This window comes from Misgurnus anguillicaudatus, chromosome 7, assembly GCF_027580225.2.
Source record: "Misgurnus anguillicaudatus chromosome 7, ASM2758022v2, whole genome shotgun sequence".
In the NCBI taxonomy this organism is placed as follows: Eukaryota; Metazoa; Chordata; class Actinopteri; order Cypriniformes; family Cobitidae; genus Misgurnus; species Misgurnus anguillicaudatus.
The window spans coordinates 26,764,217-26,792,087 of NC_073343.2; the positions used below are offsets into that span (position 1 = coordinate 26,764,217).

The window sequence follows — 27,871 nt, forward strand, 5'->3', positions numbered from 1 at the left end:
TGATGTTTGGTTAGTCATTCAGTGAAGTTACAATGACACAACTTAATCAGCTGTAGGTTGGACATGAATGTTTCCCTAAAATCAAGCAGCTGTGCGCGATTAACATTGTTCCCATCGGAACTGCATTTGAGTCTCTTAGTGCATGTTATGTTTTACAAGTGCCGTCTGTGGTTGGCAGGCTGTCGCACTGCTGCAGCAAGCACCTGCTCGTATTAACTGTTCCCATCTACTTTTGATGTAAATCTGCCATTATGTTTACAATTACAGTGGGTCCAAATGTCCGAGGCCACATTTAAAAGCTTGGACTCCATCAGCAGTCAACTATGTGCAAATGTGACATTGTTAAAGGGATAGTTCACCCAAAAATGAAAATGGAAATTTGAGCACCATTGACTTCCCAAGTATTTTTCTGCCCTACTATGGAAGTCAGTGGTGCTCATGGAAGTCAAAAGTTTGTGTTCAGCAAAACAAAGACATTTTTACAGGTTTGTAACAACTTAAGGGGCAGTAAATGATGACATAATTTTCATTTTTGGGTGAACTATCCCTTTAAATAGGTCAGATTTTCTTGTTTCCATTAAAGGGGACATATCATGATCATCTGACTTTTTCCATGTTTAAGTGCTATAATTGTGCCCCCAGTGCTTCTATCAACCTAGAATATGTGAAAAAGATCAACCCAGTACCTTAGTTGTAGTAAACCATTCTCTACAAGCACATGAAAAAACAGGTCATTGAAATTTGGCTCCCCCTGTGATGTCAGAGGGGGATAATACCGCCCCCTTGGTCTGCACTGTCCAACTGCGACACTGCCATTTAGTGCAGAGATCAGCTCATTTGTATTTTAAAGGACACACCCAGAGCGGCACATTTTGGCTCACACCTACAAGGTGTCAATTTTAACATTATCTATATGGTATTTTGAGATGGGGCTTCGCATGTGTACTCTGGGGACACCAAAGATTTATGTGACATCTTAAAAAAGTCTTAAAATTAGAGATGCCTATGGAAACAATGTTTTAACGCAGATCATCAGGTCTTGCCTAAATTTGTGCAGTCCATTCCAGCTGAACTGCATGCTGTCAGTTAAAGGAATAGTCTACTCATTTTCAATATTAAACTATGTTATTACCTTAACTAAGAATTGTTGATACATCCCTCTATCATCTGTGTGCGTGCACGTAAGCGCTGGAGCGCGCTGCGCCGCTTCGATAGCATTTAGCTTAGCCCCATTCATTCAATGGTACCAATTAGAGATAAAGTTAGACGTGACCAAACACATCAACGTTTTTCCTATTTAAGACGAGTTGTTATACGAGCAAGTTTGGTGGTACAAAATAAAACGTAGCGCTTTTCTAAGCGGATTTAAAAGAGGAACTATATTTTATGGCGTAATAGCACTTTTGGGAGTACTTCGACTCGCCTGAAAAGTCCGCTCCCCTTCTCACTCTCATAATGGGAGAGGGAGGGTGTTACTGCGCCGAGTCGAAGTACTCCCAAAAGTGCTATTACGCCATAAAATATAGTTCTTCTTTTAAATCTGCTTAGAAAAGCGCTACGTTTTATTTTGTACCACCAAACTTGCTCGTATAACAACTCGTCTTAAATAGGAAAAACGTTGATGTGTTTGGTCACTTCTAACTTTATCTCTAAATGGTACCATTGAATGAATGGGGCTAAGCTAAATGCTATCGAAGCGTCGCAGTGCGCTCCAGCGCTTACGTGCACGCACACAGATGATAGAGGGATGTATCAACAATTCTTAGTTAAGGTAATAACATATTTTAATATTGAAAATGAGTAGACTATTCCTTTAAGTTTTTCAATGCTAATTTTCACAAAAAAATAGTTTTGCTGATAATAATTGTGTAGTACTGAATTGTGGAGTTACACCTTAAACAGTTTTTCCACATTTCTGTGTTCAGGATTATTTGGGCGGGGCTAAAACGGTGGCTCGATGACACACTGGAGCCACAGAGCATGGCCCCGCCCATAAAACAATCAGTATTTGACAGTTAAAATACCTTGTTCACACTGTCTGTCCATATCCGATTTTGGTGCATGTCCGATTTGACAGACTCACTGTCCATATCGTGTATCACAGTTGTTCAGATCCGAACTGTGCGTCCTGTAGCATTCTGCCGTGTTCCGGATTATCTGCACTGTTTCTATGGCAATGATGTCACGCTGGCACAACAATCCGCCTCGACGTCTGACATTGTAGAAACTATATTCTCCAATACATGGACTTTCCCAAACACCTTATCATTTCGTCAGAAATGGACTGTTCCCGCCTTCGTGCTGGGGTTGCGTTTACGTGATGTGACAGCATGACGTAACCAAAAGCTACTCAAATGCGATCAGAGTAGTCAGACTGAAATGGATTTCCGAAAATGCGATATGGAACATATTTGAAACCACCTCTGGATGTATCTTGAAATGGATTAGAAAAAAATGGATTTCATGTGGTTTTTGTCTGTCACACATTTTAAATGTGATTGGATTCCAATCGGATATGCACCAAAATTGGATTTTTACTGACAGTGTGAACAAGGTCAAAGAGAGAGCAACTTTCTCGCGAGTGGGCATGGTTTCAGCGTTTAAGAGCAAAAAATCCTGCCAGATTTTGATAACTTATTTTATTTACTTGCAGTTTTTTTAATCATTCAGTTTTGTCTGGGTGGTTAATAATATTTTTCGGTGGTGTGACAAACTGAAAAAAAAAACATTTAATATCGGACTTTACACAGACTTTAAGTCACTTAAATCCATCTGCCAAATGCAAATACACTCACCTAAAGAATAATTAGGAACACCACACTTATACTGTGTTTGACCCCCTTTTGCCTTCAAAACTGCCTTAATTCTAAGAGGCATTGATTCAACAAGGTGCTTAACAGCATTCTTTAGAAATGTTGACCCATATTGATAGGATAGCATCTTGCAGTTGATGGAGATTTGTGGGATGCACATCCTGGGCACGAAGCTCCCGTTCCACCACATCCCAAAGATGCTCTATTGGGTTGAGATCTGATGACTGTGGGGGCCATTTTAGTACAGTAAACTCATTTTCATGTTCAAGAAACCAATTTGAAATGATTCGAGCTTTGTGACATGGTGCATTATCCTGCTGGAAGTAGCCATCAGAGGATGGGTACATGGTGGTCATAAAGGGATGGACATGGTCAGAAACAATGCTCAGGTAGGCCGTGCCATTTAAACGATGCCCAATTGGCACTAAGGGGCCTAAAGTGTGCCAAGAAAACATCCGCCACACCATTACACTACCACCACCAGCCTGCACAGTGGTAACCACAAGGCATGATGGATCCATGTTCTCATTCTGTTTACGCCAAATTCTGACTCTACCATCTGAATGCCTCAACAAAAATCGGGACTCATCAGACCAGGCAACATTTTTCCAGTCTTCAACTGTCCAATTTCAATGAGCTTGTGCAAATTGTAGCCTCTTTTTCTTATTTGTAGTGGAGATGAGTTGTATCCAAAGGGGTCTTCTGCTGTTGTAGCCCATCCTCCTCAAGGTTGTGCGTGTTGTGGCTTTACAAATGCTTTGCTGCATACCTCACGAGTGGTTATTTCAGTCAAAGTTGCTCTTCTATCATCTTGAAACAGTCTGCCCATTCTCCTCTGACCTCTAGCATCAACAGGGCATTTTGGCCCACAGGACTGCCGCATACTGGATGTTTTTCCCTTTTCACACCATTCTTTGTAAACCCTAGAGATTGCATGAAAATCCCAGTAACTGAACAGATTGTGAAATACTCAGACCGGCCCGTCCGGCACCAACAACCATGCCACGCTCAAAATTGCTTAAATCACATTTCTTTCCCTTTCTGATATTCAGTTTGGAGTTCAGGAGGTTGTCTTGACCAGGACCACACCCCTAAATGCATTGAAGCAACTGCCATGTGATTGATTAGATAATTGCATAATAAGATCAGATGTTCCTATTAATCCTTTAGGTGAGTGTATGCAAATCAGTTTTTTATTGTTTTAAGAAAAATGCCAAAAATAAGCATTTACATTGGTCTTAAATTTTTGGACCCTACTGTAAAACTAATTCCAAACAATAGTAGCAAGTATATGTTTTAGCAAACAGATTGCATCCTCAGTATTCTTTGGTGTCATAAAAGGTTTAAATTATTTCAAGCCATTAAATTTAATAAAATATTTGTCAATTGTTTTGTGACAACGTAATCCATATCTGTTTTCCAGGCTAATTATATCTTGCAGTGTGTAATATTAATATATGTAATATTAAGCTGTCGCATGTCAAAATGGGAAACAGCAGAGATTCGATTTTAACACAAGGCTTCTGCTGATCTCTAATTTCACAAGACATCCACCTCCAGCCAAGAATAACTATAAGATTTGTTATTCTTCACACAGACAAAGTGAGCTGAGAGATCAGATGCATGATGTTAGAGAAAGAGCAATCTGCTTTGCACCGAGTGCGCCGTGTCAAATTTTCACATGATTGTAAAATCTTTCAGCAGTAAGCAGAAGGAACAATAACTTCCTTTGAAAGCAATTTCGAGTGATGATTTCGCCCAGGATTTGATTTTCTGTAACTTACATCTAAACCGTGTGTTTTGGGGATAGTTGTGAACATACAGTATGTGAATGTTACCATCTTTATTGCAAAAGTCAAACATGTAGGGGTTGTGCCTAATATAAAAATAAAATGAAATGCCTGTGCACAAGTGCACAGTATTATATTTGGTTGTGTAGTTGATATTATGACCTGATGGTGGCACACTTCATTTACACGGTTGCAGTGTTACACTGAAAGTGGTTCTCAAACTGTAGGGGGGGGCAGATGGTGCCAGGGAGCCCAGTTTTATTACATTTTTTATGACAAACACATTCATTTATCATACATTCTGTAATCACACCTCATAAATATATAACTAACAGCACTAACGTATAATTTAATGTTTTGTTTTAAGGGGACATTTCACAAGACTTTTTTGGGATGTAAAATGGATCTTGAATGTCCGCAGAGTGCGTATGTGGGGTTTTGGCCCAAAAATACCACATAGATAATTTATTATAGCATGTTAAAATTGACACTTTTGTAGGTGTGAGCAAAAATGTGCCGTTTTTGGGTGTGCACTACATCTCTGCACTAAATTGCAGTGCCGTGGTTGGATAGTGCAGAGTAAGGGCAGTATTATCCCCTTCTGACATCAGAAAAGGAGCCAAATTTGGTTGAATGGTTTAACAAAACAAAGTTACTGGGTTGATCTTTTTCACATTTTCTAGGTTAGTAGAAGCACTGGGGACCCAATTATAGCACTTAAACATGGAAAAAGTCAGATTTTCCTGATATGTCCCCTTTAAATAAAATTTTTGGTTTGAGATTGTTTGACATTGGCGGACTCCGAAAGGTTTGAGAACCACTGCTGTATATCAACATGAAGACATTCATATACACAGCTTAAACATGAAATAAAAACAGCATCAGACAAACATCAATTGTCAAAATCATTTATTTACTATAATACATAGCAGATGATGTTAAAATATTTAGTTTGTACATCATATGAGGCAGTCATATGAACATAATGTTGCTCTTTTTTTTACTAGACTAATGGGATCCTAGCAGCGGCACATTTACCCTATTGAGCCCTTCCTCAGTTTTAGTGATTCAATTGAGATATAAATCCTGTCTTAGAAAGCTTTCGCGAAAAACTTTTCCATCCGTTCGCACACAAACTCCGGCATCACTCGCACCAAACTAAACATCTGTGTTGTGCTGTATTCCAAACAAACACTGCAAGCTTTCTACACAGCATCTGTTAAGAGGAACAAAATTCAGTACCATCTAATAAAAACAGTTTTATTCATATAGGGAATTAAGTACACAGTCAATGAATCTAACCCCAAATTTTAATACATCATACCACAATGAAATCTGATTATAGATTTTACAAGATTATACAGAGCTCCAGTACCCCGTGATTTTCGTTTTGTCAGCTGTCGAATAAGGCTGACATTTATATATTTATATATACTGTATATATATAGAGATATTTTTTATTTCCTATTTTAGGGAAACAATGCCAAAATATGATATTGAAAGTCGAACTATGGAGTGTCACGAACAAACAAAAATAACAATTTAACCCCACTTTAATGTTCCCTTAAAGAAGTTAGATAAAAAAAAACGGAACTGGCATAAAAACAGTTAAGCATTAAACATTTTTCCTCCACTTTTAATCTTTTAGTCATTACAAGTGGAAAGACATGCAAATTCAGTTCGGAGGTGAATAAACAGGACCATGGAAATTCAAAGGTGGTCTGCGCAACCGAAAAACAAACATTAAACGAAACCGAGATAACCAGGAACACCCGGATCTCTGAGATGTGCCAAATAGTAGCAGTGGGCTTTTTCCCTTCTGTGGTTTTCGAGGCACGAGTGGCCCGTGGTTCAACGTCTGCAGGACAAAGTGCATCTTAGGCAGACCGAGTTTATAAATGGAGAGGATGCCACCACCCTACTGCTTTCTATAAGATAAAAATATCCTACAAATTAGTTCATCGAAACAAAAAGCAAACAAGCGGACAAATTGGCAGGGCGCCGTGCATATGGTGTTGATTTTAAAGTGAGCTTATGACAACTTCATTGTCTATAGAAACAAAAGGCATTATAAATATATCATCCGTATGTCAGTGATGTTTGAATTTAGTGTATGTGCATGTCAAATTTACATTTAAATTTTTTTTCAGTCTCATTCAGTCTGGCCAAGGAAAAATAAAAGGGAAAATTAAAAAAAAAGGAACAGCTCAGAAAAAAAACCAAATGTCTTTTATGCAAGTCACATCTGTCTTTGTACAAAATTCACTTTTTAAGAGGTTTACACGCACATGTGCATGCGTGTTGCGAACGCAAGGACGAACGCGAAGTCTATATAAGAGGTTCGGGGGGCAGCGGGTGTTGGATCTGCTGAGGTTGGAGGGGAGGAGGGAGCTGCAGGGCCAATAGCGACTCCAGGCCGTGGCCGTGCGGAGGAGGGGTTCCCTCGGCGCTCGAGGGCTCCGTGATGTCACCGCCATAGAAGAAGTACTGGCACTGCTGGATGAAGGACTCGATGACGGATTGGTTGAGTTTGGTGGTGGAGAGCGTGTCCTTGTTCTCAAAGTCCGGCCGCATAAGCGTTGGCCAGAAACAGATCGAGAGATTGTCGGCGGTCATCAGCGTGGTCTTGCTGTGTTGACTTACCCTGGTGGAGCAAAAAGAGATGAATAAAGAATAAAAAGCTTTGTAATGAAAGATCATTTTAGGTTCAATAATGCAACATGAAACAGAAGTCAATAAAGTGACACAGTTTAGAAAATTCAACAATAGAAAAAAACTAAAAATTGCTTGGATCAGGAAAAGTGCTTGTTTTGTGGACATTCAATTTTGAAAAACCTTTTTTATTTAGACTTAGAGACTGAAGGTCAAGTTTGCCCTCAAGAGCATCTCGGCATATCCCAATGCTTTTACGTCCCTTGTTATTTGCCATTACTGCTTTAACCTTTCCTATGTCAACAGCACAAAATTACTTTAACAACTGCCATTTTAGAAAGGTTTCATTATCTTCAACAGTAGCCTATAACAAGGACTTTATCCTCCCTTTACCAGTAAAACGGGACCCTGTCTGTGAAATCCAGGCTAAAGTCTCATAATCTAATTATGAGATGAGAAGCATCAAATTTGATTTTAATCACTCATTTAAAGGAAAACACCACCGTCTTCCAACACTTCACCATGTTTTTACCTCAACCCAGACAAATTGATAAATACCAATCTTTATTCAATCAGGCACTTAATCTTTGTACAGCGCGTCGTGAATGTGTCAGCATGTAGCCCAGCCCCATTTATTCCTTAGGATCCAAAAAGGGATGAATTTAGAAGCCACCAAACACTTCCATGTTTTCCCTATTTAAAGACTGTTAGTTACATGAGTAAGTATGGTGACACAACATAAAACGTGGCATTTTTTTAAGGGGATAAAAATGAGAACTATATTGTATGGTGGAAGAACACTTAGTGTGTAGCACTTCGACCTCGGGCGCATTAATATTGACGGAAGTTTGAGCGAGAGTAGTCAGGAGTGATGATGTTACTGGGCGCCAAGTGCGAAGTCCTGCCATACAATATAGTTCTCTTTTTATCCGCTTAAAAAAATCATCACGTTTTATTTTGTGCCACCATACTTGTAACATGTCTTTAAATGGGGAAAGCATGGAAGTGTTTGGTGGTTTCTAAGTTCGTCCCTGTTTGGATCCTAAGGAATGAATGGGGCTTGGCTAAATGCTAACACATTCGCTGTACAAAGTTTAAGTGCACTTATTAAAAAAAGAAAGGTATGTATTAATTCGTCTAATATGAGGTAAGAACATAGCAAAATATTGAAAAACGGTGGTGTTTTCCTTTAACATTGGTTTTAATCTTTGACATGACCTTATTCAGTCAAAATTGAAGATAGTAAAGTTATATATCTTTACATTATGTAAAATGATTTTATGTCAAAAACAGTAAATCATAGAAAAAATACTTTAGCTGGGTTTTCACAAACTGGTTCACATTTAATATAAGATGTAACCCTTAAACTCTGCAGACCTGCCGGGGGCCAAAACTGCATTATTACATTTTTTTTTAATATTGTTGTGGATTACAACATTTTCTGTAAAATAAGACCATTCTTATTAATTTACTTTAAAGTATGTGGGTATATAATACTATAAATAAAAAAAATCTTTTAAATTTAGGCATGCCCAATTCAGTAAAAAAATCTGTTAAGTCGATAAAGTAAATTTCAAGTTGACTTCAATAAAGAAAAACAACTGTAACTAAAGACGGCTTTACCTGTTCAGGTGAGTGATGACATATTTAAAAACTTCGTAGTTTACAGGAGGAAATTTTCTCACAATTTCCTTAAGCACCTGCAGCCTCTCGTAGTGATCTACAATTTTGGAAGGAAACACATTTAACATTTTCATTAGAAGTTAGAAAACAGAATATGAGCTAATATCAAAATAACTAAACATATGTACAGTTTTGCAGCATGTAGGCCTATTAATGCTTTTTTCCAGCACACACCATTGTAACCAAACCATTATTGACTTCCATAGTATTTTCAGGGTTCCCACACCTTAGTTAATTTCAAATTCAAGGACTTTTCAAGGACGTTCCAGGTCCAATAGCCTCAAATTCAAGGACTAAATGTGGAGACACATTTCAAGTTAGAGCAAGGTTACATTGTGTTACCTTTTAAGATACATTGTTACAGTTCCCTTTTGACGGAACTTGCACTGCGTCACTGCGGTGACACTTTGGGGACGCTCCAGGGGTAAGTGCGTCTGAATGTGTAAATCAATTTCAACCAATGGTGAGGCTTGACGACAAAGACAGGGCGACGCGGGAGCTAAGAAAGTATAGCGCTTTCTGAAATATTGCAGAAGACGGCCTTACAGGGACGCAGGAAGTATGGCAAGGGAGACGCAGCGTCTCATTCCCTTCTTAGGAAACAACAGTTACATACATAATCCGAGACATTTTCATGTGTCAAACACAAATATGCAAAAAAGCATTTTGGAATGAATCAACATTCGCATACAGAAAGATATAAGCATTTAAAGTGAACAGTTCAGCACGTGTGCTTAAAAAGTCTAGAATTTTAATGATATTATCCTACACTACACATGGAATAATATGGATTTTTTTCCAGAAAACATCTTGCATAAAATAGATTCAATCACTTTCAACGACCTGTATCTATGTATGTATATTTTCAAAAACTTGCCAGGGCCTTGAATTCCCCCCCCCCCAGATTCACAAACTTTCAAGGATTTCAATGACCCGTGGGAGCCCTGCATTTTTCTTTCCTACTATGGAAGTCAATGGTGCTCCTGTTTCCTGCTTGATTACAAATAGACATTTATACAGGTTTGTAAAAACCTGAAGGTGAGTAAATGACAACAGAATTTACATTTCTATCCCTTTAACACATAAAAAACACATTTCTGGGGAATGATGTACAACACAAGGCAGCAGAAAAAAGATGCAAGTGAAGTTTCCAGTGAACATCATCCCGCTACTTCAAATCATTTATCTACAGTGGAGTGGATCAGAAATAATGAGGAATGCATCACAGGGGGCCTGGATTCGATTCGGCCCTCGGAAGCATCAAACGGAAATGCAGATGCATTTAAATGACTTCAGTAGCTTCTTTAGGCTGGGATTAGACGTGTGGTGATAGGATTAATTCTGAACCTAGTTGCAAGCGATAGAAAAAGTAACTATGTAGGCGAATGAGTAACTAGACTTGCAGGCTGCTGAGGTAAGCATGTCTTAACATGTTTTCATACTTCCTGCATTTTCCGTAGCCGTAAACTGTGATATAACTCATACACGCTGCGTCACCTGCTGCGTGTAAAGACGTATGTGTGGATAAGATGTCAGAGTCGACTAGTGTAAAAAAATGTAGTGATCGCAGGCTGGCAAAAGAAAGAGATGGTGTATATCCAGCAGATTTTAATGAGGAAATAATGAATGTATATTAATCGATGTACATTATCCTGCTTATTACACGCCTACTTCCCACATCAGAAAATAACTGAATATGACATACTGATATACTGAATAATATTAGAAATATTTTATTAGCTCATCTGTAACTAATTTAAACCTGGCAGCAGCAGTGTGATACATTAAAGATAAGCAGTACTGGATGAGCGGTGTGTTGGCAGTTTAAGTGATTGTCTCAAGGGATTACAGACATCCAAATGACATGATTCACCAGAATCAAACATAAACGGAAGTCGTACAATAATAACAGATAGTGACTCAGCCGTGTCCTATTTGTTTTCAAAGACAAGAGACTTTTTTATAAAAAAAATTATAAAAATACCAAATGTATCAAATTTAAAAACAAAATCCATCTCCATAAATGCTTTGCCTTTAGAGACAAATATTTCACTATGTGTTGATCCATAATTTTCATCCTCAGGATAGGATTACAATGCTTTTTAAATCACTATCTGTGTATATACTCAGTCGAAAGAAATGCACTTAATATACATTTTAATTTTAAGGGATAGTTTACCCAAAAATAAAAATTCTGTCATAATTTACTCTTAAGTTGTTACAAACTAGGGTTGGAAATCGTTTGGACCCTCATGAATCGATTCTTAAGGGCCGTTCATATTATAACGATAACTATATTAGCGTCCACATCATCGAATGATAGTGATACATCTATGCTAATTCGCTCACGCGCACGGCACTCACGCAAATCACTTGCCTTTAATATTGCATATTCAGTGACATGTAAAGTTAAACTACTGCAAAAGGTTTTATTACAAGAAATATGTAAATATGCTGTTCGTGTTGCATTTACACAGCGGGTAACCAGCAGATGTCCTCAACACCCTGCGTTTCGCGTAACTCTAATAGTTTGTGTAATCTCTTACCTTTTGGCGTAGTTAATGTAGTAGAAAAAAAGCATTACATAGCCCTTTCATAGGGTCCCAATTCGATTCAGAATCGATTCTTGATGTACTAATTTGCATATTTGTGATGTCATTACGTCACATTTGCTCTCCAAGCCAGACTAAGTTTTGGACTTTTGCTACTAGTCTCTGAACTGTCATATACTGTATTTTAATGCAACTAAGTGTTCAATAAAGTAATCCTAATATACAAATATGTTCTGTTTAAAGCCCAGAATACACTGCACGATTTTTGCCCTCCTATAAGATCATTACCTTATCACACTGTGCGACATGTATCGTTTAAACTCGGGTACGAGAGGCATGTAGACTGTACGATGATGACACGGAAGCTTCAGCGGCAGCGTCACATGTTGCGCAACGTGACCAGCATGCGCTCGTGGTAAACAAATACCGGCGCACAGGTCGTAGCAGCAAACACACTGTGCGGTGATCATGCCGAATTTCTGACACTGTCAGAAAACTATCGTAGGCTATGTTTGGACGCAAGACCGGTGAAAACGGCCGTCTTTGAACCTCTCTCATTGTACGACATAGGACCAACGATGAAGAGCCACGATCACAGAAATCGCGACGATTGTTTCATGATGGCAATCTTTCGTCTGGGACAGCCAATAATCGTGCAGTGTATCCCGGGCTTTAGACTTTTTGTCCCACACCCATTAACAAACCTGTATACATTTCTTCCTTTGCTAAACACCAAGGAAGATGTTTTGGGAAACCAAGGAAAACAGTTTTTGAGCACCACTGACTTCCATAGTATTTTTCTTTCCTACTATGGAAGACAATGATGCTCCTACTTCCTGCTTGATTACAAATATTTTCCTTTGTGTTCAGCAAAACTCAGAAAAAAGTATACAGATTTGTAAAAACCTGAGGCTGAGTAAATATTGACAAAATTTTAATTTTTGGATGAACTATGCCTTTAAGTACGCTTGTAATTGTAAATTGTAAATAGTCAATAGGGCTGTGTTGAAAAAATCGATTCATTGATTTTCATGTTAATCTCTAAAGATCGATCCGTAACTCAAAGAATCGATTTAATAATTAATAACTTAAACTTGCCGCTTCATTGAATTCACGCATGCGCGCGAGGTGGAAGGACATTAAAACAACGAACATAGCGGTCAGTAACGTTAAGCAAGCGGTTGTTTTGAAAACTCTAGAAACGCTCAAAGCTGCGATCTACGTGTAAAATAATCCACTCATAACAAATGAACGAGTTATTTGTGTAATTTTTATAATAAGCGCCATGCAGTGAATCCACCGCGGGTCTCCAGTGAAACTCTCTCTCTCTCTCCCTCTGAAAAAATGTATACCATGAAATATACTGTTACCGTGAAATAAAATGACTCATGGAATAGATTTTTGGTCATTCCGTGCACCCCTATCTGGCACCATTTCGGGCTTTTTTCAAAAACACTTATCTAAATCTTGAAGATCGGATCAGATCGAATCGAATCGAACAATGATAATCGATTCAAGATCTTGAGAATCGGAATCGAATCGATTCTTGAAATTTGAATCGAAACCCAGCCCTAATAGTCAATGTATTATTTTAACACACTAATTTTTTACTTAACATACAAAAAATTGTCTTTAGTACTAGGGTTGTGCCGATAGACGATATCATCGTCCATCGTGATGGTTGACTGACATCACGATGGAGAGACACCATCGTGATGCCACGCCCCCTCCCCACTCCGCTGCGAGTCGACATACACTTACTCTCTTCTATATAGACTATAGTTAACCTAATATCTTTGCGTGAATTGCTCTATAAATTAAATAGAAAATATAACTAATGCATATATGCTATTTTAAATACTGTAGTCTATGCCTGAGACGTGACGTGTGTTAGTCTGTGAAAATATCCTGTCAGGCATTTGATCTTGACTAGGGATGGGCACGGATATTCGAATATTCGAATGGCAATAATAATTCGAATTTAAAAAATGCTATTCGAATGTTTGTTTGTTTTTAATGTGCCACCAAAGGGTAACAACTTATTTAATGCTTTTTCAATTCATCTATACTGTCTTTTACAGACTTAAATGTAAAATATACATGAACATTAATTTGTATGTATTTCTGATTGTTTGGCAATGCAGATTGCAGACGAATTTAAGTTTTTCCTTTTATCTCCGGGTTTGTCCGCGCCGCGCCGTATTTGGCCACTGGCTCAGTGAGGGCTCACGTGTTATTACCGCCGCCCGAATCAACACATCATGAGAGATTTGTAAGCTTTCTGTTATAAAGTCTACTTTATTTTGTTAATAAGGAGACAGACACGGAGAACGAAATGAAACGGAGAAGATTTATTATATGCGGTGCTCTTTTGAAAATGAACCGGATAACTGCACATGGCAGTTTAAAGCAAAGCACCGTCTTTGTGAAATGTTGTTAAATTAAGCTAACGTTAGTAACTTTGCACAGTCAACAATAAGGTATCGAGCCGCTTACGTTATTTGCAAAATAATGTTAAATACAGATATTCAATCTTGTTCAATCCGTCTGTTGTTTTTATCGGATAATCTTCATCAGGAAGAGTTTTCTCCGCAGCACCGGCATTATTGTATCTAGTCAGAAGAATGGGCTTTCACCGAAGCAGGTAGGATAAATACGGTTTTCTTTAATCACAAATACATGTCAAATTAAACTGAGAAGATATTTATATGGCGACTGAGCAGTCGGTTATGTAGATGTGTTTTTTCATTTGCTCCGGGCTCTTGGTGTTTTGAGTCTGTTTAAATGATGATAGCCTACTTTGTCAAGTCCTCAAACTTTAAACTTCGCAAGTCCTCAAACTTCGCTTAGATTTGGGGTTAGTGTATAATATTTGGTATAATATGATGTATGTAAGATCAAACAGTAATGAATTAATACTAACGACCGACTTGAAACTAAGGATTTGACTAGACTTCGCTCCGCATTAAGTTTTAACGCATTTTTTTCTGTAGGATATTTTTTAAGAAGAATTTAAAATATATATAAATAAAATATATTTTTTTTTACAATGTTTTCAACTTAAAAATACATACACATATATATACATACAGAATATAAGTTTAGCTTGTTGTGGATATTTCCTAATTATAAGCCTTCTGTGAAATTATGACAAAATGAAAAATACAAAACACGCATGTCTTAATTAACATAATTTAAATAACGAATATTCGTTCTTTAAGAGCTTAAATATTCAAAAATTAAATATTAAAAGTAATAGTAAATTACTGGTAATAGTAAGTTACTGGAAAATGCCCATCCCTAATCTTGACATTGCTAGAATCTTGTCTTTTTACATGTTGTACATTTATCTTAAAATAATTAATTTTGTACAAGAAAACAGCCCATATTAATCATTTATTAGTAGCCTATTGTAGTGTCTCGGGAGATCGTGCTCATTGTTACATTGAGGCTATACTGCACTGAAGCGGCAGTTTAGGATATAAACCCAGAATTCAGCGAACGTCAAGAACAAGAAAACGGGAACAACACTCCGACCGAAACGCGGGATTTACATACACAGACCATGTTTAAATTTCGATGTGTCTGGCCCTGTTCATTTTGTCTAGTTTTAATAAGCTGCGGATTGAAGTGCTGGCTGCTCCCCGCGGTGCTGAAGACCCGCTCTCTGACGGAGTACTGGTGGCACATATGCACAGATATTTACGTGCAAAATTTGGAAAGCGCGGAGGAGTCGTTGGGTTAGTAAAATAACGAAATTATAGCTTTTAAATAGAAAAAAATATTTATGTAAAGAGATTAAAAAGTGCTTAAAAGTGCACAACTCTTCTTCAGTGGATTAAAGCTACTTTTTCCTATAGGAAAGAGACATTAGTTGGGAAAGTAAAATAACAAAATTATAGATTTTAAGTACAGAATAGTATTTATGTAAAATATATATTAAAATAAAAAGTGCACAACTCTTCTTAAGTGGAAGTAATAAAGTAAAATAACGAAAAATAATTATATAATAACGAATAATACCGAAAAATTAAAAGACCCCCCCCCCACCTAACGATATCATCGTCCATCGCGAGGGTTTACGTAACCATCGTCAACTGCCAATTTATGGGGACATCGCCCAACCCTATTTAGTACTTCTTAAGAAAATCTAAGCCCGGTTTCCACCAACTGCGGATCGGCTGCAGATTGGCTCGCCTGCGTTACGGATCCGCACTCCGCCGTTCGCCAATACCCACCAGTTCCGTATTTGATGAAGAGCGGCTGCATGCTGAAGTGACGAGGACCCATATTCACGTGATGATCGCGCGATATCTAGTTCTGTCTCCGCCCATTATGCGTTAAATTATGACGTTTTGCTGGACCAGCCCAGATTACATCACGAGATCTTCCGAATACAGGTATGATCACGCGATATAGTCATTGCTCTGCCCTGCGAAGCTGTCCGGCATCCGGCAAATATAGAAGCTCTGCGTATTTGTCCCAGAGAGCTGCGGATGGCCGGAGCTGTGACGGATTCGGAACGCATTCAGTGGAGATGCGCAGCCGTTCCGCAGTCGGTGGAAATCAGGGGTAAGTGTACTTAACTATGCTGTTTTAAGACGCCATTTAAATACACTAAAAATCATTTTTCGTGTTAATGGTATTTAGTAGGGATGCACGATATATCGGCCGACATATCGTTATCGGCCGATAACTGCTTATTTTTAATATTATCGGTTATCGGTCTGATAGCAAAATTAGGCAGATAAATGAAAGCCGATAAATGATGGATTATTTTGGTTTGTTGAACCACTTCACTTGCTCATTGCTGGCCATGTGGGGTTTTGATTGGTGCTTTCTGTGACATAGCACGAAGATGACACATGTTGCGGGCTTAAAGCAACACCAAAGAGGTTTTTTTACCTTAAAATAACGTTTCCAAAAAAGTTTCAGTGGTTCATCCACACAAAACAGGGTGAATGGCACTTTGCAGCCCTCTATCGGCCAAAACCGCACTAAAGAAGTTTCCAACCGTCGGGTAGCGGTCCTGTAGTTCGAGTGAAAACTACAAAAACTTGCTTTACGGCAGACCTACAATCCAATCAGAGCCAGCTATGCTGCAGTATTAACGACAGTGGTAATGAACAATTACGCTTCTAACCTGTAGGGGGAGCAAAGAGCCAGAGTTCTTAAGTGTTGCTTTAAGAAGAGTATGCTAGTCTAGCGCAAAGACATTGTGAAATTAATATGAATATTTATCGGCCTATATATATATCGGTTATCGGCCCCCAAATATAAAGAGTTATCGGTATCGGCCAAAATTTCCATATTGGTGCATCCCTAGTATTTAGTATACTTTTTCAAGTACTAATGAATAATAATTAATACATTTAACTATACTTTATTATTTCCTGCGATAAACTAATGGTATAAAATATACAAGTAATATTTCATACACACCATCGATTCATCATTAGACACACTAGATCTGGCATAAACATGTTTTTAAACTTCACAATTTACCGCTAGATAAGACGGGTCCTCATTACATCACCAATTGAAAGACTTTAATATTTTGTAGACAATACAATGAAATTTGTCAAAATCATCAGCAAAAAAGCAGAAAAACAAAACAGGAAGTCAATACTCACTGGCTGCTTCTACTAGTTCTGGGTGGAGACAGTACGGTATGAGGGGATCAGGAAGGTCGGCGAAAAAAGCTTTCAGAGCCCCTGCCACGGCGTTCACAGCTACGTCCATCACAAACAGATCTATACTGTGGTCTAAAAAAAAACAGAAGGGTCATGTAACTGTGTGCCTGCCTTAGTATATGATGAAAAAGGCCATAAAACATCTTTAACTGGATTTAGGAAAGACACGAATGAAGGAAAATTGAGGGGGAAATGAGTGGTTTGCTTTAGAGATGAAATGACAGCTGTCAGAATAGATTTCTCAGTGAAAGCACTAAATGAATACAAGAAGAGGAAAAACGGCTAATTCACAGATTTATCGGGATGTACGAAAGCGAGAGAGACTAATGGATTCAGGCCAGGCCATCACTGATGCCTACAGTGGCTCTTTTGGGCGTGCGATGGCTCACTGAGTGAATAATCTGTGTCACTCCACTGAAGATTTTCAGCTCACCAGCTAGAGATGACAGTATTTGATTTGAAAGATGTATGATAACACAGCGTGCGTTTCATTCGGTCACATCAATCTATTTCCTGTAATAGTACTGGGTTGTAAATATAGACTCCGTCAAGTTAGAAATATTAAGCGGGGGAGATTTTGCTAGGCTATCACCATTTAGGTTATTTACACACAAGAGAGATGGAGAAACATGGAGTAATAGGAAAAAATGTCAAAATGAGGAAGAACTTGTTTCTGAGGGCTGTTGTTAGGCAAAACACTGTTAAAGAAGTTGTTTATGAGTTTAGTTGTTCTTGGCTGCCGAGCAACAAAGGTACATGATGCAATAATATAGCTGGCTCATCGAATCACAGTTAACCCTACTGAAAAATCCAGCTAAGACCAGCATAAGTTTTGCTGGTGTATGAAGCTGATTTTGCTGGTGTAACAAGCTGGTCTAGCTGGGTTTTGGTCACTTTTTAAGCTGGTCTAGCTGGACTTAGCCGGTCAGGCTGGAAGACCAGCTGGCCCTCCAGCATGACCAGCTTTGTCAGTCTGGCAGGACCAGCGTAAACCACCTTAAACCAGCCACCAGCTTATGCTGGTCTTAGCTGGATTTTTCAGTAGGGAAGAGATTAAACTATACATTTAAAATATAGTTTAACAGTTGTGTTTTTAACTTAAAGGGATAGTTTACACCAAAAATACTATTTTGTCATTCATGTATTATATCATGTCATTTAAAAGCTGTACATGACTCTTTCATGCCTCTGTTGATCACAAAAGAAGATATTTCGAGAGAAGTCTCAGAGAGAGTACAGTTTGTTCTTTCACGTGTACGTTTTTTGATTGTATTGAAAGGGTGGTGTAGTCCGATCTGTGATTTGATGATCAGGAGAAAAGTACTCATTGTAAATGCGTGAATCATATTTTTTCAATGGGATTCAAAATGCCTTGTGCATATGCGCAAAACAATTGTGCTTAAAGGGATAGTTCACCCGAAAATGAAAGATCTGTCATCATTTTCTCATCCTCATGTTGTTTTAAACCTGTATGAGTTTTTTATTTTGATGAACACAGAAGAAGATATTTTGATAAATGATGGTAAGCACACAGCTGCTGTAGCCATTGACTTCCATAGTAGGAGAACAAACATTATGGAAGTATTGTGATAGATGATGAAGAAGATATTTTGAAATATTATGTTAAGCACAGAGTTGACAGTACCCAGTGATTTACATGCAAATTACATTTGTTTTTCCTACTATGGAAGTCAATGGCCACAATGAGCTGTGTGCTTTAGAGCCCAACAGGCTAAGCCCATTTGGGCCGGGCTCGGGCCGTTTTTTTACAGACCGGGCTCGGGTCGGGCTCGGGCTTATTTTAGCGTCTCTCCTCATTGTGTGTGTGTGTTTGCGTGTGTAGCAGAGACAGCGGCAGCGCGTATCTGACGCTATGTTTACGTGAATGCGTTTATCCTTTAATACGTTACTTTTGCCTTTCATTTACACACCACCGTTTTCGACCCTCATAAACGGATTCGTTCGCAAAAGCTGCAGACCCTGTTTTAGTTTGAGAACTCAGACGTTGCGCTGCTGTGTAAGTGAACGTAGACGGAGTCTTATGTAAACGAACAGCTCATGTTAATGTGACAGCGCATCATTTTCAAAGTAAAAATTATTTTTATTCAGGTAAATGGAGGTTTGCAATGGAGGTTTTGCCAAAAATAGTAAACATCTACCAACCAGCTTTTATAAAAGCTATCAGATTGTTTTATGTATCCTTAAAGATAATGTCTGTTTTATATTTATGTTTGAGTGGGTTTGAATATTGTTGTTTATGTTTTGTTTAAATTTAGTTAGCTTATTACGAAAGATAGACCGTAATTTTAAACGCCATATAGGGCGTTGTAAAGGTCAATTTGAAGTGAAAATTGTAATGGGTCAGACATTATTTTCGAGTTTAATTTAAGTTTTTCTTGCTACTTTAAAATGAATTTCGTTTCATATAATTTGTCTCTTAATTTAAATCGATGCTTTGTTGATAAGTTTTGTGAATATAAATTAATAAAAACAAAAAATCAACGTCATATTAATATTTAATGCTCGTTTAGCCGATTGCGCTTTTTGCTATTTCTGTGTCGCTAGCGGAGGACGTGCAAGGACCTCGCACACTTCTAAAAATTAACGTCATACTAATTTTTATTAATTAATTGCACACTGAACAGCGACAGGTAAGGGAAGATAAGTTATTTAGTGTTTTTCTGACGAATACGGTCAGTTCGTACAAACATTTTCAAATGGACAATAAGATCATAAATATGAACTGTGAACAATGAACTATTATAACTCCCTACATTAAAGCAATAAGCATTTCTGTAGGCTAAAGCTATACTTAACCTCTTATTATGTTTGAGAACGCGCGTCAGAGAGAGCTTAAAAGTGATTGATATTGGTCTCGGGTCAGGTCGGGTTCGGGCTGAAAAAATTGCAGGCATTGTCAGGCTGGGGTCGGGTAGGGCGTGAACACTTCGGGCCAGGGCCGGGTTAGGGCTGGAGTTTTTGGCCCGTGCAGGGCTCAAGTGTGCTTACCATCATTTATCAAAATATCTTCTTTTGTGTTCATCAGAAAAAAGATATTCATACAGGTTTAGAGGATGAGAAAACGATGACAGAACCCCCATCCCTGGGTGAACTATCCCCCCAAGTTCACGTCTTACATTTACCACTTATTAACGTATCACATGATTCTCGTCACAGAAACATGCAATAGCAAGGCAATACGCATTATTAATGGGAATGGGATCAAGCACTGTACATTATGCAGTGTTCATGTCTTTTATAACATTACATAAAGCAATAAAATAGTGTCGTGCCTTTCAGGAAGTGTGTTTTCTTTGCCTATATCTGAAAACTTCTTAAAGGAAAACACCACCCTTTTTCAACATTTTACCATGTTGTCACCTCAGCTAAGACGAATGAATAAATACCTATCCTCTTTCAATGCATGCACTTAATCTTTGTACAGCACGTTGTGAATATGTTAGCATCTAGCCTAGCCCCATTCATTCCTTAGGATCCAAACAGGAATGAATTTAGAAGCCACAAAACACCTCCACGCTTTCCCTATTTAAAGACCGATACATGAGTAAGTATGGACAGAAAACACAACGTGGCGATTTTTTAAGCGGATAAAAAATGAAAACTATATTGTATGGCGAAAGAGCACTTAGTTTGCAGCACTTCCACCTTGGGTGCAGTAATATTGACAGAAGTTTGAGCGAGAGGGGGACGTTTTATTTTGTGCCACCATACTTACTTGTGTAACTACTCATATAACAGTCTTTAAATAGGGAAACATGGAAGTGTTTGGTGGCTTCTAAATTCACCCCTGTACAAAGATAAAGGGCACACGTTGAAAAAAAGATAGGTATGTATGAATTTGTCTAAGTTGAGTTAAGAACATAGTAAAATATTGAAAAACAGTGGTGTTTTCCTTTAGAAACAACTTTCTCCAACTGCACTTTGACTTGTTCATTTATCCAGAGATAAAGTGCAAACTCGATGAAGAATGGTGTGTGCTGCTTTGGCAAGTCCTCGGCTTTTTAAATGTGGGGACACATTTCAAGTGAGACAAGGTTACATTGTGCTACCTTTAAAGATACATTGTTACAGTTCCCTTTCGAGGAAATTGGTTCCCTTTTCGACCAATGGTGAGGCTTAAGGACAAAGACAGGGTGACGCGGGAGCCAAGAAAGTATATCGCTTTCTGAAATATTGCCAAAGACGGCGTTACAGGGACGCAGGAAGTATGGCAAGGGAGACGCAGCGTCTTGTTCCCTTCTCAGGAAACAAGAGTTATATACGTAACCAGAGACGTTTTCATGTGTTAAACACAAATTAACTATGCAAAAAAGCATTTTGTTATGAATCAACATTCACACACAGAATATATAAGCATTTAAAGCGAACAGTTTAGCACGTGTGCTTAAAAAGTCTAGAAATTTTGATATTATCCTACACTACACATGGAATAATATGGATTTTTCAGAAAACTTCTTGCATAAAATAGATACAAGCACTTTCAATGACCTGTATCTACGTATGTATATTTTCAAAAACTTCCCAGGGCCTTGAATATTTGTCCACACATACTTTCAAGGATTTCAAGGACCCGTGGGAACCCTGTCATTGGGATGCTTTTGGGCTAGTTTTAAATGTCTATTGGGCTGGTATTGATACGTGAATCTGGCAACCTTGCAGTGCGCTAAACAAATCAACAATTCAATTGAAGTTGTATTAGGTCCTCTCATCCAATTTACCAAATTTGTTCCGACACCTGTCCTAAGAAAATGTTGTCTCATTGATTTCCCACAGTGCTAAAACAATACATACCCTGGTCAAACTGTTTCTGAATGTTGTCTTGATCTGTTTTGTTTCCACACACTCGATAAAGGCCCTCTGCAGTGAAACCTGCGAACCAAGAGCTACACTTCATTAAAATCAATCCCGAAAAGGTTACGTGACAAACCTCTGTGGAACAAAGCAGTTAGTGGCAGTGAGATCTATAAAAAGCAACTCTATACAAAAGGCGGCATGAAAACAGAGGTATCAATGCATCTCTATTATCACATGATATAATAGTAAAGAAAAGAGAAAACACAATATCAAGCCTGTTCACACCACTTGATTCTGAATGTACTCTAAATCAGGGGTGTCAAACTCAATTTCATCCCGGGCCACATCAGCATTACGGTTGCTCTCAAAGGGCCGGTTGTATTTGAAGGACTGTATGAATGTATCTACTCTTTTATTACTGTACATTGCATAATTTTCTCTGCATTTGCTTACTATTAGTTTTGTTAATAACTCAATTAATACCTAGCTTTGAACGTAGAAGCCCTGGCAAATAATGACAAAGTGTATAGAGTACAACTATTCTACAGATTATTTTTTAAATAATTGTGATGACAAAAACACATGAGCACACTCAAAATTTTCTGTTATCCTTCATTGTGCAGTTAGGAAACTGAGAGGCATTTTAAGATACTAATAAAGAGTTTTACAATCTCCACCATAATATGCATTTATTAGACACAGATACTCTTGTCATTTCTTGCCTTCTTTGCAAAAAAGCTGTGATTTTTTTACCTGGCTTTAAGTGTCTGATTGACTGACGTCTCATGAGTTCAGTGTTGTAGGCTACAGATCAATAGTTTCAATCGTTTATTAAAAGTATTCGGTTTAGATGAGTCATTAGTTCACGTACTTAGCGGGAATAGACGCGTTGTAAACTAATCCCAGCTGGACATCGCGAAACATTTCTGTAAACGAGACGGAAAACATTTTCTCGCTGGATGCGCGTGAGCGTGCGCGAGAGAGGGAGAGAAAGCACGAGCAGATACTGTCCGTTTCCATCTGCGGAGGTCGCATATGCAGCGTCATGGTTTATTTAAGTTAACTGACCATTACATTCGCAAGTCATACGCACATTACAACTATTAACTATAAACGAAGAATAATATTCAACTTTATAATTGTTAATATTCTGAAACAAGACAGTCTTGATGACGTATGCCGCCTGGAAATGCGAGCTCCGGAGGCTGCAGCCTTCGCATTAAGACACGGCCACTCTAGTAGTGCGCGCGTGCGGGGCTCTGCTCGTTCTCTCTCATGCAATCATCAACATTATCACTATAATTACATTACAAAAAGACTTTGGCGGGACAAAAAATTGTTTTGGTGGCTGCTAAAAAAATCTATGTAGGAAATAACATGCAAAGAATAAAACTTATAATAACAATAAAATTATTTGCAGACTCGGGCCACATAATTAAAGGAACACGCCCACATTTTGGGAATTTAGCTTATTCACCGTATCCCCCAGAGTTAGATAAGTCCATACATACCTCTCTCATCTCCGTGCGTGCTGTAACTCTGTCTGACGCAGCCCCCGCTAGCTTAGCTTAGCACAAAGACTGGAAATGCATGGCTCCAGCTAGTATACTGCTCCCAATAAGTGACAAAATAACGCGATCATTTTCCTATTTATGTGTTGTGATTTGTATAGTCAAACCGTGTACAAATAACAAGGTGATATGAGACACAGCGATCTTTTAACAGTATACATACTGAGAACTATATTCTCTGAAGACGAAGCACTGCCGCATGGGCGGAGTGATCTGCTCGCAGCACACGAGAAGCCCCTGGTGAGGAGCAAAGAGTTCGGTCAGAGTTGTGCAAATCACTCCGCCCATGCGGCAGTGCTTCGTCTTCATCAGAACAAAGAAATTTATACAGGTTTGTAACAAAATGAGGGTGAGAAAAGAGAATTTTCATTTTTGGGTGAACTATCCCTTTAAAGAATTAGTCCATTTTCTTAAAAAAAAAATCCAGATAATTTGCCCACCAACATGGCATCCAAACTGTTGATGTCTTTCTTTGTTCAGCCGAGAAGAAATTGTTTTTTAAGAAAACATTCCTGGATTTTTCTCATTTTAATGGACTTTAATGGACCCCAATACTTAACAGTTATAATGCAAATGAGGCATAAGGGTCTTATCTAGCAAAACGATTGTCATTTTTGGCAAGAAAAATAAACTTCTCTTCTTCCTCCGGCTGTGTGTCGAGCCAACGCGACCTCACGTAATTGCGAAAATGACGTCGAAAGGTCACGTGTTACATATATGAAACGCGCATTTGCGCCATTTTAAACAATAAACTGACACAAAGACATTAATTAGTATCATTCCACATACAACAAAATCGAAACGGTCCTCTTTCTCCACACTTGTAAACACTGGGGCGTAGTTTCGATACATCATCCGTGACCTCTTGACGTGATGGCGTATTACTTGTGGTCGCGCTGGCGCATCACAGGACCGGGGGAAGACGAAAAGTTGTGGTTTAAAAGTGCATATTTTTTGCCTCGTTTAAACCGCACTAAAACTGTTAAGTATTGGGGTCCACCAAAGTCCATTAAAACTAGAAAAATCCTGGAATGTTTTTCTCAACAAAAAAAAAAACATAATTTCTTCTCGACTGAACAAAGAAAGACATACAACATCCCGGATGACATGGCGGTGAGTAAATTATCTGGATTTTTTTTAAGAAAATTGACTAATCCTTTAAATGTTTTAGTGGAGTTTATAAGTTAATAATGATGTACAATTACATATTTTTGAAAAATGCTTTTTGATATACATCTTACAATTACTTATTTTCAAAATGAAGTAAATACAGCAAAATTGTACTGTTAGGAATTTAAGGAATTGTAAGAAATAGTTCACCCAAAAATGAAAATTAGCCCATAATTTACCCACCCTCATGCCATCCTGTTTGAAAGTAAACAACATCATGCTGGTAAATCAGACAATTATTGGTTCTCATGCGTCACGTGAATGTGCGCTTCGTTACAACACATATGATGACTAGTCACCAGACACACAAAACCTGTGTGCCGCCATTTTAAAGTCTACACCACTTAGTGATATTTACATTGAAACTCAACTTGTCTATATCTAAATAAGGTCAAAATATTGATCGTTTTCCCTCACAAATGTACTGTTTTGCTTCTGAAGTCATATATTAACCCCTTAGAGTCAAATGGATGATTCAAAATATTCAATGCATTCAAGCTCTGACTGTGTTCAGCTGAAGATTATGGGCTAATTTTCACTATTACTTTAACAGGGATGTGTCTATGAATTTCACAACATGTAATAAAATGTTCAACATTGCCCAACCTTAGCAGAGTTTCCAAGAAACTAAACCTGAACTCGGGAAAGCTCATAGCTTGTTATTGCATGATGTCACTAAACTAAAACTGTTGGCACGTGCATGATTGGAGGCCCACAGATGACTCATGGAGATTAAGTGATGGTTCACTGCCGTTCCCATGGGTTTGGCTCCGGCGTTTTGTCAGGCCTGACACTGGCCTGGTGGTGTTATGCCCTGTCTGTCACTGTGAGCAGAGTGCGAGTTAAATAACAAGTGCAGGAACAGGCCGAAACTAACCTCACTGTATGATATCAAAGTCTAGAAGGAATTCACACATACAAAACTGTCAACCTGCTCGGGAGCATGTCAGCTGTAGCTTATTTACTACTGCAGTGATAAAGAGCAGCACAAATGTTCAATACAAAAACTTGTGCTTTCTATGAAATACCACCAATTAGGTGACCCAATTTCTAAGACTTATTTGTGACGAAAACTAGAAACAGACTTTAACAGATGTAAATCAGTATAGATATATATGTAAATAGATGCTACAGTTTCAAACACATAACTACTTAGTCCGGTGTTTTTCAAAATGCATGCGTAAACTGCGTGTTTGAAGCACTATTCAAACTATACGGTACCACTTTTAGCATAGCTTAGCATAATCCATTGAATCTGATTAGACCATTAGCATCACGCTAAAAAATAACCAAAGAGTTGGGATATTTTCCTATTTAAAACGTGACTGCTGTTACATGGCTGCGGGAGGCGCAAAGATATTACGCAGCAGCCGAAAATAGTCCCCTTAGTAACTTTCAATGGCAGGGGACTATTTTTGGGAACTGCGTAATATCACTACGCCTGCTGCAGCCATGTTACAGCAGTAAAGTCCTTGAATATTAGGCCAGAGTGAGAGTGTAGTTCCTAGCCATATCTGCCTAGAAATCGCAGCTTTTGATTTTCTGTTGGTCTTAGTACACAATACAACTACAGATGGGTCAAGCTTTAAATAGGAAAAATATTGCAACTCTGGTTATTTTTTAACGCAATGCTAATCTAATCAGATTCAATGTAATATGCAAAGCCATGCTAAAAGTGCCATCGCCAGACTCAGAGATCAGCTGAATGGACTCCAAAATGGCAAGAACCAAATGCTCAACTCTAGGGGAGCTGGAAAATGAGCATATTTTCAAAGGAGTGGAGTGTCTCTTTAACATAACACCAACTGAGAGATTACACTCGTGATGTACGCCCCAACATTAAGTAATTAAAATGTTGTTACAATGCTAAAAACTGTTGAGTTAGCGCTATTTGCTAGTTAATGCTATATGCTAGCGTTTAGGCTGAATTTCTACTGTTGACGTTGCAGTTACGTTTTGCAGGTCCATACTGGATATGGTCCAACCGTCTCTGGATAATATTTGCATTTAATACAGCCACATACCTTCCATGTAGATATCAGAAAACAAATGTAAGACATTATTTCAGTGCATTCTTTGGCACCTTTAATTTTCACCACAGGGGGACTTTAAGCATTTGCTACTATTAAGAAATTACTATATTGATAATTCTTGATTCCATTATGTATGCTTTACCTAAATGTATTAAATTGTTCTTTTACAAATTTGGTACTGTTGAAAGGAAAAATCCTTTCAAATGCTGTGAGCAAGGTCAATGTCATAGGTGTCGTGAAAACAGTAACAGGAAGCGGCACCAAGGGAAACGATCTTAATTTGGATGCACAACTATTGTCTCTTCAAAGCCCGTCCCATCCACCACTGGACTTTATCTGGACCTCCTCATCAGCAGATTATCATCATACACGGTCTCAAAGGCAACAAAAGGCCATCATGATACAGGAAATCACATGGAGGAAATGTCAAAATAGACTACATTTGCAAAAACAAGCCGTAAATCAAATCAGACCCATCCAGAAATGTAAATACATGTTATATTTATCATCCTCACATATTAGTAGTTCTCCTTTAATAATTTTATTTCCATCCTGGTTTGAAATTAACTGAAATAAGGAACATAAAGGGTCAGTGTGGTAAAAAGGCTTTTGTCAATGACAGCCACTGTTTTATCTCTAATAGCCTGATAAGTGTTTACACAGCAGGACAATGAACAATATTACAAGGAAGGTGCAGCACCCAGACTCTGCCTATCTGATGCTGCATTGTGTAAACAAATGCATCAATGTCAGGAAGTTCATGAGCGTTGGATTGAATTTCACAGCTGTGAGAAAATAACCAAATAATGCGTGTATAGTTAGTAAATAAAAGAAATTGCGAGAAGAAATTGCATCCCATGTCTTTATTTGTTAATATTATAAGTCAGTGTTTTGCGACAAATTCATCTGTCTCTTGACAGAGTCCTACATAGACAGGATATGTTACAACCGCATCATCACTGAACAGCATTAGCATTATAAACCCTGAAGGCATTTGATGGAGCGTTTGAAACGGAAGATGTGGTGTCAGACTTAACAAGCGGATTCAGGGTCGATAGCAATGTTGGGTCTTCATGCAGTATGATTTTAAGGATGTACC

At 38.2% G+C, this 27,871-nt stretch overlaps 1 protein-coding gene across 2 annotated transcripts in view; it reads right to left on the minus strand.

The window, feature by feature from the left end:
• Positions 1-5,497: 5,497 nt before the first annotated feature.
• The window catches only part of arhgap5 (Rho GTPase activating protein 5), a 44,697-nt gene continuing 22,323 nt past the window's right edge, over positions 5,498-27,871 (minus strand). For both annotated transcript variants that reach the window (XM_055171569.2, XM_055171570.2), the window contains exons 4-7: positions 21,996-22,073; positions 17,124-17,255; positions 8,879-8,984; positions 5,498-7,247 (exon numbers count right to left, since the gene is read on the minus strand). In XM_055171569.2, coding sequence (XP_055027544.1) covers positions 6,932-7,247; positions 8,879-8,984; positions 17,124-17,255; positions 21,996-22,073 — 632 coding nt within the window. In that variant the 3' untranslated portion in view covers positions 5,498-6,931. The remainder of the gene's footprint in view (positions 7,248-8,878; positions 8,985-17,123; positions 17,256-21,995; positions 22,074-27,871) is intronic.